Source organism: Alosa sapidissima, chromosome 1 (genome assembly GCF_018492685.1).
Source record: "Alosa sapidissima isolate fAloSap1 chromosome 1, fAloSap1.pri, whole genome shotgun sequence".
Classification (NCBI taxonomy): Eukaryota; Metazoa; Chordata; class Actinopteri; order Clupeiformes; family Clupeidae; genus Alosa; species Alosa sapidissima.
In genome coordinates, this window is record NC_055957.1 from 21,852,603 (window position 1) to 21,866,339 (window position 13,737).

General features: G+C 42.4%; 2 protein-coding genes across 3 annotated transcripts in view; one reads left to right on the forward strand and one right to left on the reverse strand.

Moving 5' to 3' along the window:
* The window catches only part of cdh10a (cadherin 10, type 2a (T2-cadherin)), a 24,347-nt gene extending 15,878 nt beyond the window's left edge, over nucleotides 1-8,469 (forward strand). Inside the window, exons 4-12 of the mRNA XM_042100111.1 lie at nucleotides 554-673; nucleotides 1,094-1,261; nucleotides 1,397-1,584; nucleotides 2,420-2,673; nucleotides 3,919-4,055; nucleotides 4,302-4,423; nucleotides 4,519-4,627; nucleotides 4,789-5,040; nucleotides 7,409-8,469. Of these exons, the coding sequence (XP_041956045.1) occupies nucleotides 554-673; nucleotides 1,094-1,261; nucleotides 1,397-1,584; nucleotides 2,420-2,673; nucleotides 3,919-4,055; nucleotides 4,302-4,423; nucleotides 4,519-4,627; nucleotides 4,789-5,040; nucleotides 7,409-7,890 (1,832 nt within the window). The 3' untranslated portion in view covers nucleotides 7,891-8,469. The remainder of the gene's footprint in view (nucleotides 1-553; nucleotides 674-1,093; nucleotides 1,262-1,396; nucleotides 1,585-2,419; nucleotides 2,674-3,918; nucleotides 4,056-4,301; nucleotides 4,424-4,518; nucleotides 4,628-4,788; nucleotides 5,041-7,408) is intronic.
* LOC121714921 (high affinity immunoglobulin epsilon receptor subunit gamma-like) overlaps nucleotides 622-13,737 on the reverse strand; it is an 18,918-nt gene continuing 5,802 nt past the window's right edge. Inside the window, exons 5-6 of one of the 2 annotated variants that reach the window (XR_006033484.1) lie at nucleotides 12,907-13,267; nucleotides 622-633 (exon numbers count right to left, since the gene is read on the reverse strand). Coding sequence is in view for 1 of the 2 variants with exons in the window: in XM_042100136.1 (XP_041956070.1) it covers nucleotides 13,211-13,267 (57 nt within the window). In the remaining variant the exon portion in view is untranslated. Of the gene's footprint in view, nucleotides 634-12,760; nucleotides 13,268-13,737 lie in introns of those variants that run through there. The other variant, XM_042100136.1, reaches the window with a different exon arrangement.

Consider the following 13,737-nt stretch of genomic DNA (forward strand, 5'->3'; position numbering starts at 1 on the left):
GAGTGGGGCCATGTATGCCCAAAGACACACTTACACACTCTCAGACATTAACACACACACACACACACACACACACACACGCAGACACACACACACACACACACACGCAGACACACACGCAGACACACACGCAGACACACACACACACACACACACACACACACACACACACACACACACAGAGATGCCAACACACTGACACGTGCATCTACTCTCAACACACACACTCACTGTGCATTCACACACTCCTCCATACATGCTTACATTACTCCTATAGTCTAACCTCACAGTCATTGTTGCCATTATTTACCATTTATCTTACACCCTGTAAACAATCGTATGGACTAATCGCGAGGTGATTTTTGACATTTTCTTGTTGAAGCCTCACTTGTTTGGTGCGTGGCTCCATTCCAGTTTCATTAATGTTGCAGTCTGCACGAGCCTGGTCTGTGGCAGTGGCATGGTTGTGTGTTTACACTGTGAGATGAACTGGAGAGGGGGACGCAATGAATAAGCTGTTCATTTAGTTTCACATTTGCCTTAAAATCTCCAGGTACGCCAGTCATGCAAGTCACCGCCACAGACGCCGACGACTCCTCGTACGGCAACAGTGCCAAGCTGGTGTACAGCATCCTCCAAGGTCAGCCCTACTTCTCCGTGGAGCCAGACTCAGGTGGGTGTGCAGGACATATGGAGCCAGACGGGCCCACCACTGACGTGTGTCCCTGAGGCCCTTGCTGTGCTGACAAGGAGGCATGAGCAGGAGCACAGATCTGACAGTGACGTTTCTCATCCCACCAAAGCCTCGAGCTTCTGACAATGAATGTGACTCTCTTAGACTCGCTAGGGAGCTAGTGTGTGAAACATCATACTGTATGGCGCTAACTAGATGAAGTAGATATGTGTTCCATCTCTTTTACTTATGCAAATCCTTCTCAAGTACATTCTGTTTCTCTTCTTTTTCTCTCTGAATTTAATGTTGAAACTACATTCTTACATGACTGTGTTAAGATCACCCAGCACATACAGAATAAGGCCAACATGTTTGTGTTTTCCTGGTGTACTAATTTTTTATGTTGCATTTAATCGTTAGGGTGGATCAAAATAGCTTTACCTAATATGGACCGGGAGGTAAGGGAGAAGTACCAGGTGGTCATTCAGGCCAAAGATATGGCAGGGCAAATGGGAGGCCTCTCTGGGACTACCACAGTCAACATCACCCTGACTGATGTCAATGACAGTCCACCAAGATTCTCATCCAGTAAGTTTTAGCATACCTACCTATGAGTATTTACACTAGAACATACAACGTTACTGACAACCAGACAATAAGCAGACACACTCATTCAGAATCATCACCATGGAACATGATTGTTTTTTGGTTCTTTGTTTGAAGGTTCTTACCATCTCAGCATTCTGGAATCAACTGAGGTAGGCTCCACGGTGGGACGGATAAAAGCCAAAGACGGCGATGCAGGAGAGAATGCTGAGATGGAGTACAGCATTATAGATGGGGATGGGAGGGAGTTCTTCAGTATCCTCACAGACAGCATGACCAAGGAGGGGATCATCATGGTGAAAAAGGTGAGCTGGCACTGCATACCTATATTGCTCATCATGATGCATCATCAACAGGTACTTGGTACTATGTAAACAGAGTATCCATCAGCCCAAGTCAGTGATATATACCTACAAAAAGCAAATCCTCTATCCAGATATGAGGTACACTTTTTCTGGACTATTTGAGGCTGAATCAATGCCAGGCAATCATTGTGAGTTTCTAGGTCAACATGAGCTCAGATGGATCATCTGAAAATGAAACAGAACATGTTAAGCTAGGCCTTAACAACTTTTTCTTCTTTTAAATGTGCTAGTTTTATCAAACATACTGTACAATAACTACCACATTTTATGGACATCATGTATACTGTATACTCAGTGGTTAATGTGGGATTTGACAGGTGGGGGAACCCTAAAATCCAGTGTCGGTACAACGGGGAAAAATGACTCATCGTTGGACAACATATTGAGTAATGTGGTGTACAGTAGCAATACTTTTTGGACAAGAATAGCTAGATTCTTGGTCACCTCTGTAAACTCGAAAAATTTAATTTAACAATGTCATCGCGCTATATCGTTGGTATGAAAGAATATATTTATTATTTATTTATCTGAGGTGGCGGAACTGCATCCAGGTTGTACTGTATTGTGTCCCCATAGACACCTTAATCAGGATTGAGGTTGTGTTATATTGTGTCCCCATAGACACCTTAATCAGTATTGAGGTTGTGTTATATTGTGTCCCCATAGACACCTTAATCAGTATTGAGGTTGTACTGTATTGTGTACACCTTAATCAGGATTGAGGTTGTACTTTATTGTGGATTTTGCCTGAAAGTCTGCTGTCCTATCCCTTCAGAAACTGGACTATGAGCGGCAGAGAGTCTACACTGTGAAGGTTGAGGTAAACAACACCAAGCTGGACTCGCGCTACTCCTCGTTCGGGCCCTTCAGGGACACGGCCACTGTTAAGATCACGGCCCAGGACGTGGACGAGCCGCCGGTGTTCAGCGTGTCCCCGTATGTTGTGGAGGTTCGGGAGGACACTGCCAGAGGCAACACCATCGGGAAGGTCACAGCCTGGGACCCAGACAGTCCTCACCACCCAGTGAGGTGAGTGGCCGTCTGAAAAGATTGGAGAGTGCTTAAAGATGAACAAAATACAGACAAATTAACAACCCCCCCCCCCCCCCCCCCCCCCCGCCCCCCGCCCCCCTACACACACACAGAGACACACACACACACACACACACACACACACACACACACTCACAAACATTGCCCTTTTGAAAAATAACTATAGTAATGCTATGAGAGTTCTGTAGTAGTTCTATGGTAGTGTATAATACTGATGTGATGTTCTGTAATATCTCTCCAATGTCCCCTCTATAGTGTTGCTACAGTACAGTTGTATAGTACTTCTACCAGGCAATGGAACAAAATGTTGGAATACTTTCAACAAAAGAAAGATAGAAAAGAGCCATGTATCTATCTACTTGTGTAGATAGTCACTGCAGCAATCATGGCTAATGCAAAAATGACAAATATTGCTTTCACGACCCATTACATTGTGGCATTATCAGAAATATGTACAATGCAAGACACAGACATAAAATCTTCCTTTGAGAACATCTACCACATAAACAGCATGACAGAGAGTGCTCGACTCAGATTCCATCTTAGCAGTTTTATCTTGTAATATTCTTGTCCAGTGTTTTATTTGATTATAGCCTATCCAGACACTGACTATTTGGACATAGTAATATATATGCCATGCTCATTTCAGATGAGAAATAGCCGGCTATATACAGAAGGTATTAAACAGTTTTTAAAGCAGAGATTGTTCCCCTCCACCTGTTACTAAAACTAAACTAAAAAAAAAAAACCTAGACCTCCAGAATTGAATAAACTAAGTGCAATTGTATGGGCTCAGCTAAACAGTACAATACAGAATATAATGAGTTTGTAACAAACCTAAAAGTTCAGCAATATTCTTAACAGTAGTGCTCACCAGATAGTTCAAGGTTACTGCCTATGTAGAACTAACAAATTACTCCACTTTATTGGTAATATCTTGCCTTGCAAATTCAATTTTCTTAATTAAAGCAACACTGGCATAAAGGCTTTTCAGGGCATAAGAAGTCACGACAATAAAGCTCACAGAGGTTCACGTGTAGCTGGAGTGCCCCCTGTCTACAGCTGACTGTAGTACCTCTGATGAGAGTGAGTTGAGTTTTCCCTGATTAAACCTCCTCATTGCTGCATTAAAGGTCACTTTTCTTGAAGCAGCCCCACACATTTGCAGCCTACAGAGTGTTGAAGGAAATCACAGTGCATTATGTTCTTTCTTTTAAACAGGTACTCCATTGACCACCATACAAATCGAGACAAACTCTTCTACATAGACCCAATTGATGGATCAATCACAACGCTGCAGCCATTGGACCGAGAGCTATCGAAATGGCACAATATCTCAGTGCTTGCCACTGAAATAAGTGAGTTTTTTTCACTCGCGCAACTCACTGAACTACTCCAGGAACACGAGCATAGAGGGTAGCAGCAAACTGAAATAAATGTAGGGTTGCAGAGGGTAATGGCATGTGAAATGCTGCCTCTCAGCCAACATCCAGAAATGTTAACATGAGTCAAAACAACTTCTTGGGGTATTTTTCAAATATCCCAATAGTACATTATCAGGAATTGGTTGACGACTAACTAGTCTCTGTGTGCTGAACTTTCAGATAACCCACATCAAATGAGCCGTGTGCCTGTTCTCATTAAGGTCCTGGATGTCAATGACAACGCCCCAGAATTTGCCATGTATTATGAGACATTTGTTTGTGAAAATGTCAAAGCTGGGCAGGTACAGCGACATTCATTTATTCCCTGTTTAGTTCTGTTGAGGATGTTAATGAAACTTGTACACATATTCAACATGATGTTTCTCTTTTGTTGTAGCTTATACAGACTATAAGTGCCACAGACACAGATGAACCTCTTTTTGGACACAAGTTTGTGTTCAGTTTAAGTTCCAACAATCCAAATTTTACAATACTTGATAATGAAGGTAAATGACATTTCACATCAAATAAATGTTCATGTTACAAAGAAATAGACAAATATACATTTGAATATACATCCTTTTAAGTGTTTACTTACGATTTGAATTTCCACAATCTTATGAAGTCCTTTTAATCTCACACCCTCTTGCTCCCTGTACCCCATCAGACAACACCGCCCGGATCTTGACCCGGCGGAGCGGGTTCAATCGGCACGAAGTGAGCGCCTACTACCTGCCCGTGGTCATCTCGGACAACGACTTCCCTGTGCAGAGCAGCACCAGCACGCTGACCATCCGCGTGTGCAGCTGTGACGGCGGCGGGAACCTGCGCTCCTGCAGTGTGGAGGCGCTACTCCTGTCGGCTGGCCTGAGCACAGGAGCGCTGGTGGCCATCTTGCTCTGCGTCATCCTTCTCCTCAGTGAGTGCAGGGGGCCTGCAGCCCATACCATTGACTGTATACTGTGTCCATCTCTATACAGGGTTCCCACTCTAAGTATAATTCCATGACCCTTTCCCTGAAAAAAAAAAACTGAATTTCCATGACCAACTATATAATGAAGGATACAATATACCGACCAAATATTTCAATGTTGTGTAGCGTTCAAGAATCTTTTACTTTTTCAGAGCGAGAGATGAATAAATGGGCATTGAATAAACAAAGTTGGACTAACCACACCTACTCAAGCAAGCAGTAAAGCTAATAACCAGATATACACCAATTCTGAGTGGAAATATATTTGTATTAATGGGGAACTATGCAGTTTTTTTTAGCTTAATTTACCTTAACTGAACAGCTTCGGAGTCATTGGAATGGTTATATAACTTTTGTCGGGTTGAATGGTGGCTGTCTCGTTTCCCCCTTGTGCCTGTGAGCGGACAAAAACAGCCCTGCAAATTTGGTTCGGTGGGCTGTTGGCCTCAGAGTCAGAGAGTCTTGTGGTCTCGCAATTTAACAAATTGCTCTACAGCACAGCACTACGTACACATACATGCCAGGCACTGGGTAGAAAAAGGTAGCGATGGAGTTTCTCATTTGTCATGGCAGAGCCGGCGGCGAAAAGAGGCAGAAAGTGAGTAAACCATTGTCGGAGGAACAGGGAAAGACGAAATGGCAGACTAACCGAGCGAGGTGTGTCGTAAAATGTATACTCTGAAGCTGTAGGGGGAGCTCTGTTGAGAAAACAGTGAAGAAATGGCCAAAACTGCATAGGGCCCCTTTAATGTATTTTGGCAAGTAGATTTTAAACTGCTACAACAAAAATCTCTGATATTCCATGACTTTGCCCCCAAAATGAGAACATTCCCTGACTTTCCATGTCTGGAAGAAATCCCATGACCCGTGGGAACCCTATCTATATACAGTCAATGAACCACACTCTAGAGATGGGGGAGCTAGCAGTCTTATAGCAGCTTTCCTATTGATGGCTAGGTAGCTTTAACTTGGGTCACGTGTAGCACTCTGAGCCAATCATATAAATTCTCCGACATCAGCTAACTTCAGTTTAGCATAAATGATTCTCATTCACTACATGGAGAGGAACTGTTACTTGCCTCACAAACTATCATTAGCTAAAGTGCCAGACCCACTGCCATTATGCTTTCACTAGAAGATTGAAATCTCCTTTTTCAGATTATCTCAGACCACACCTCTTCTCTTCTTCTTCCCACCTTCTTGACAGACTGCATACTGGCAACGGGGTTTGGGTGGGCATTTAGCCTCTCCAGACATATACACCTCTGAAGTTCGCCTACTAACTTCTAACTTAACTAGAACTTAACTTAACTACTAACTTATAACTATCTATTGCAAGGTACCTCAAGTAGCAAAAATCAAACTTCGGTGTCTTAACATACTTAAGATCACGAAACCCACTGGAGGCAAATGTCAAAAATGAATGGGGCAAAAAAAGTGCATTGTAGACTTCTTCGTCCCCACAAGAGTTTAACAGGGGCTATTATTCAAAATCCACATGCTATTTTCCCATAGGAACAATCTCAAGTACTCCATCTTCTTATATGGGCAAAGATGGCAGTTTTTTTGTAGGCGAACAGAGGTTTATTCTAATGACATCTGACAGCTGCTGCTTTCCTCTCAATCAAGACATTTACTGGAAAACGTCAGTTGGTTGTTCCGGGTCTCAGGAGTCCCGGTCAGGTATCATCACTTGGATGATTCCATCACTCCCTTTGCAAAGGTGGAAAACTCAGAAAGTAAAAGCCCTAACATACACCTGTTCTACCTGTACACTTAAAACAGAGGATTTCACTTATTAGCCGATCTAATAGAAGAGTTGTGCCAATTAAAATCAGCTGGTCTAGTGAATGGTGATTGGTTCATCACCTGACTGATATCCTTAACAGTAAAACATGACTCATTACACTAGTTCTGTACACTGGTGCCTATTGATATCCACAAAAGGCATTTAGTTCAATTGCATGCTTAGTCTGATTTGTCCAATTTGTCCAATTTTTCAAATACGAAACACAATACGGAACACAAATGTTTCATATTTGTGGACACAGTACAATGGTGTTTTGTCATGCCAGTTTCAAGATGGCCATGAGATAAAATCATGATAGAAAAATGAGTGAGAAAAATGAAAAATTATAAAAATTGATTGAGTGAGTGAGTGGACTGAGTTCATAAAATTGCAGACAGACAGATGGGGGAACCCAGACCCACTCAATCCACCATTACGTGCTTGTATACCCACCTTCTTGAGGAATGTTGAAATGTGAAGGTCTATCAGTTATTTACTGATCATCCTGTTTCTGACGCCCCACAGTGATCGTGGTTCTGTTTTCTGCGCTGAAGAGGCAGAGAAGAAAGGAGCCCCTGATCATCTCCAAAGAGGATGTGCGAGACAACGTGGTCAGCTACAACGACGAGGGCGGCGGAGAGGAGGACACGCAGGCCTTCGACATCGGCACGCTGCGCCACCCCGAGGCCGTGGAGAGCAACAAGCAGCGGCGAGACATCATCCCCGAGATACTTTTCCCCTACCACCGCCCGTCGCCCACCCCGGACTGCGCTGACGCCAGGGACTTCATCAACTGCAGGCTGCAGGAGAACGACAGCGACCCCTCGGCCCCGCCATACGACTCTCTGGCCACGTACGCCTATGAGGGGACCGGCTCCGCCGCCGAGTCTCTGAGCTCCCTCGGCTCCAGCCTCACCGAGGGGGACCATGACTATGAGTACCTGAGCAGCTGGGGCCCTCAGTTTAAAAAGCTCGCTGATATGTACATAGCAAAGGACAAGGCCTAAATGCGCATGGCAGCCCCACCCCTACTTCAGCTCATGGTTGACTTTAGCAGTGACTCTGAACACACACACACACACACACACACACACACACACACACACACACACACACATATGCGTGCGATTGCGTTCACTATTGTATTGTTTTCATCTCTTTATTTGCCTTTAAGACATCCGTTGCCATTCGTATCACGTGCAGGCCAGGTCTTGTGTTGAGGTGTGTGTTACAGCAGTGTTGTGCTGGGAGCAGTGGTGGTTGTCCGTGATTGTTCAGCAGTCTGCAAATGTGCTCTGAAATCTCTGTGCAATGACAACGGCTGATGGAGGTTTTGATACTCTAGTAATGTGGTCTACTGAGAGAGAATTATTCTTTTCTATTTTTGGTTCATGTGAAGGCTTTTGCATTTTGAAAAGGTGTCATGCTGTGAAGTCAAATGAACTGTAAAACACATCCGGACAGATGTCACACATCTTTAATGTCACATGTTTTGGTGTATGTATGGAGGGTCTTTGTGTTTTCTACACACATTTTTATGTATATTAAGTTTATTTTTGTAATAAAAAATGGAAATCCACAACCCTCTTACTTGCAGGTGATTATCAAGCTACTTAATTCAACAAATGGGGCATTATCACTTTTTCCATATGGTTAAGTGGATGCCAATAGCAAAAATTTAGATGTGAAATCAAGAGAATATATTAGTATATGGTGTGAAAATAGGGGGGCTTCAAGAACATGAAACAAAACAGCATATTTAACTATTTCAATGACTTAAATTTCTGTCTGGTATAAAAACTAAAGTTATTCCACAAAATATCATGTTCTGATTACCTTTGTATGATCGCCACATATGCAGCTACTCTCACCATTAAAGTAATCTGTAGACTCACAATAAAATTCCATTTGAATTTTAGATATAAAAAAGAAACACTGAAAAGTTCAGAGTGTTTAGGTTGCCAGCGTCAAAGCTCAGCAGGAGACATAAGGCAGACTGACCCTGGTGATGAAACTGAATCTGTGCGCATGAGGGGGATTTTCTGGGAGGGTGTTGAACACTGAAATCATTTGCCAAATGTCCTCCCTTGACTAGTGTTAGCTACAGTAATTCATTGTATAACCAAAAGCTGAGGAGAGAGAGGGGCAGGGGGATGTGAATGGGGGAAGGATGTTGAAGACTGACGTGGTTATGTTGTGCACTGTCTGGAAACTTCAAAGATGAGGCTCATATGTCAAAATGGGCATTATTTAGTGGGCCTAAAATATTATGCTTATGATATTGGAGAGAATATGGGACTATCAGTTCATGAATCCTTTTGGAGGAATATGAATATTTAGAGGATTTGTACATGGGTGCAAGAAGGGATTGGCAACCTGAGGAGATTAAGGGACATATAAGTAAAGAGTAAAGATCAGGAAGGCTTCCAGGGGGACTTGGTAACACATGATTAGTTTCATGGAAAATCCAACAGTATGCATGGTATATCTAAGAAATTTGATTAACTTTGAGCTTTGTCATTGCTGTTCCTTAATCTGAGAGAAAGTAACATCATACTGCACAGCACCACTGAAACATCATTAACTAAATGTACCGCAAAGTGGTACAAATTTTGACTGCCGCTTAGTCCTGCACATTCTCTCCGCAAAAATAAATCACGCTTGTCAATTTGTCTCCATCTCCTACTCCATCCCCTACTCTTGCAACTTTTGTGTATGTAAATGAGTGTGTGCGTGTGTGCATTTGCTTTTGTGTAGGCTACATGTGTGCTTCTCTGTGTGTGTGTTTTTTCGCTTGTAAGTGTGTGTGGGGGGGTAATGGTGTGTCTGTGTGTGTCTGCTTGCCTACATTTATGTGTGTGTGTCTGTGCGTGTGTGTGTTCACTTGTGAGTCGGTGTGTGTGGGGGTAATGGTGTGTGTGTGTGTGTGTCTGTGTGTGTATGTGTTTGTTAATGTGTGTGTGCGTGCAGGTGTGTTTCTGCATTGTGTTTATGTGTGTGTGTGTGTGCGTGTGTGTGTATGCGCGTGAGTCTGTGCGTGCGTGCCTGTGTGTGTGTGCATGTGCGTGTGTGTGTATGTGTGTGTGTATGTATGTGTGTGTGTGTCTTTATGTATGTGTGTGTTTATGCGTGTGTGTGTGTTTGTGTTTATGTGTCTGCATGTATCTTTATGTGTGTCTTTGTTTGTGGTCATGAGTGCTTGTGTGTGTGCATGTGCAGTGTACAGGCACTAAATGTACACATATATTAATTTATTGTATGGTCCCCCATGAACCGGCGGGTGGATCAAAAACGAAAATCAATGGTTCCGAGTCATCTTTGTGGGGCTACATGCCCAACAAGTTTTGTGCGCCCCGGTTTTTCAGTGTCCCAGGAATCGTTGACACAAAATTACTGGAAAAAAAATCTGGAAGGAAAAAAACTCTGACTAAACCTATAGTTTCACTGTGCGGCAGTCATAATTAGGACCATTTGTGCTTCAGCATACCTCTGAACAACAGCCCCCCCCCCCCCCCAGTAAAGCTGATTACATAGAGGTATCAACATCATCTTTTGGTAAATTATCTTAATCTTACAATGAACGAAGAAAAATGCAACCTTGAAGGGAAGAAATTTTATTTTGAGGGGAAAAAATAATGTTTCAAAAAGAAATAATAAAAAACGCATGGTCCTCTAATATTGACACCCCAAATATTGGTACTGAGACTTTGCCTGTGGTCAGATTAGATGAAAATGGAGGTTTTATGGCAGAAAACACTCAAGGTGGGCCTGGCTTGCACATAGTGACTATAGGCTAGTAGGGTCTGTGATGTTGTGAGGCTATTTTTAATTCACAGGCCCTGGAAACCTCTCTGTGCATGGTATCATAAATTCTGAGAAATGTAATACCTAATACATTTTAAATTAAAATCTGTCTGTCTCTGCCAAGACACTAAAAGTGGGTCATGACTGGATTATCCAGCAAATCAATGAAGCACAACATATGTCCAGATCAACAACAAAATGATTTACTGAACACAAAATAAAGCTTCTGCCATGGCCATCTCAGTCCCCCAATCTGAACTCCATAGACAACCAGTGGGGTGAGGCAAAGAGGAGAGCAGATTACAGTCTGGGGAGATCGAGGGTTGGTCTCAAATCCATCACTTTGTGTTCTACAATGTTATAGGATGTCATAGGTGAAGATAAATACTGTTTTATTGGCAGTATTAAATACAGGGGTGCCAATATTAGTGGCACATGTGTTTTTGTAAAAAAAAGATTCAGGTTTTGTTTCTCAGAATAAATGTGTCAAATGTTCTCAGAACATAATGTCAGAGGCCACTAGGTCTTACTCCTCTGGAGAAGAGAAATACTACCTAAGCAGTGAGGCACACATACATGTCTTAAACAGACAGCTGCTTGTTGCTGGCAATGTGTTATTGGATGTGCAAACACCCAGATGAAGGGCAATCAGTAATCTGTTCTTGAACTAAACATAGCAGAGGTGACGGACAAAACAAGGATCAAGCAAGCAGTCAGTACATATTTGACGGAGATCGTTGTAAAAGCTTACAACACATACACACACACACATACACATATACACACACACACATACACATATACACACACACACACACACACACACACACACACACACACACACACACACACACAAACACACACACACACACACACACACACTCACACACACACACACGGACAAAAAAGGAGAAAGCGGTATAGTGCCCTCTTGAGGCCAATGCAGTTGCTGTCGTGAATGCTGAGAAATGCAGAGAAAGGGAAACCAAGAAACAAGTTTCCGCATATGACTGCGAAGATCCCACGGCAGGATAGGAAATGACCACTGAGTAGGCTCAAGATAACCTGTTTATTGGCTATACATAGCAACTCCTCACCCACACACAGCAGGCTGAACATGTCAGCTCAAACCTCTCATAGTTTCCATTTTCACCATGTATAACTAAACAGGCCACAGGCATAGAAAATAGTCAATAAGCTTAAATAATGTACAAAAATAAAGTACATTGGAACTGGGAGTTTGACTTTTCAATATACCACTAGATTACCCCTCTGCTCCTTTACTGACTTCACTTTGACTCTTTGTGCTTATTGCTGCTCTAACATGTCCTGTCGCACTGTACTTTTGTTGTTGACATTGTAAGTCGCCTTTAATAAAAGTGTCAGCTAAATGACTAAATGTCATGTAAAATGTTGACTTTCAGGAACATAGGATGATTCACAGGTTCTTTTTCATTCCTTTATCAGGTTGAATATTCACATCAACAACCTTTATGACAAAAAAACTTCAGATGTAAAGTTAATGACAATGATAGATAGCATTAAAAACTGAGTATAAGTAAGTATAAGTATATATACTCTTTTGATCCTGTGAGGGAAATTTGGTCTCTGCATTTATCCCAATCTGTGAATTAGTTAAACACACTCAGTACACGGTGAGGTGAAGCACACACTAATCCCGGCGCAGTGAGCTGCCTGCAACAACAGTGTCGTGCGGGGAGCAGTGAGGGGTTAGGTGCCATGCTCAAGGGCACTTCAGCCGTGCCTACTGGTCGGGGTTAGAACCAGCAACCCTCCGGTTACAAGTCCGAAGCGCTAACCAGTAGGCCACTGTGTGTGTGTGTGTGTGTGTGTGTGTGTGTGTGTGTGTGTGTGTGTGTGTGTGTGTGTGTGTGTGTGTGTGTGTGTGTGTGTGTGTGTGTGTGTGTGTGTGTGTGTGTGTGTGTGTGTGTGTGTGTGTGTGTGTGTGTGTGTGTGTGTGTGTGTGTGTGTGTGTGTGTGTGTGTGTGTGTGTGTGTGTGTGTGTGTGTGTGTGTGTGTGTGTGTGTGATTTGTGCAGTGCATGCTATTTTTAAGGAAGTCCTTGTGACACTTATGTACACTTATGATCACCCACATCAGCTTCCTGATCTTTAGCGATGAGAGCATGAGATGCTGTATTTTAATTAATGCTAATCTCTTTAATTTTCAATGACTGGCCTTAATATTGTCTTTGAAACCACAGGGTGTAAATACACACACAATAATAAACCCATATATTAAAGATGTAAATGAGAAAATCAAAGACAGAGTAAATAGAAGTTGATTGGGAGGAGAGGGAGTGTGATAAAACAGGATTCACCAGGACAGTGGCAGCCATTCCATGAGTTCCTCCAGGTTCAGTCCCAGCCCAAACCTGGTCTGGGTGGGGTAACTCTGAACCTGGTCTGGGTGGGGTGACTCTAAAACTGATCTGGGTGGGAGAGCTCTAGACCTGGCCTTCATGGATCTACTCTCTGGTCCTGGTCAATCCAGTTTACGCCTTCACATCTTCTTCACCTGGATTGTCTCATAGGTGTCCTGGGCATGGGGGGTCAAACCCTAGTAGAGAGAGGGATAGAAAGAGATAGAGGGGGGAGAGAGAGAAATTATTGTTTTTCAAAAAAATATATACTGTAGACACTGCTTTGTACCTACTCTCTCTCTTTCTACTGTCTGTGTAAACATTTTATGTATTTATTTATGTTTGTTTCTCTTTTTTAATCACCACCAAATAAAATATATTTGTATTTCTTGGGGGGAGAGAAGAAGGACATAATAGATTGAAGAGAGAATTAAAGAGGCCAAGAAATAGAGTATTAACAGTATAACAGTTAAATGACTAGTTTTAACATCTAATCAGTAGCCATAACCACAGTTATAGATGTGAACAATTGTTTTTTTAACTTCTTATAATTTCAAGTAAACATAAACAAAATCCAATTTTGAAGTAACAATTCTAAATGAAGATGCAATTAATTTCTCATTGGTCAGAAAGCTAATCAGTAATGTAATTCTGATATGAGTAATTT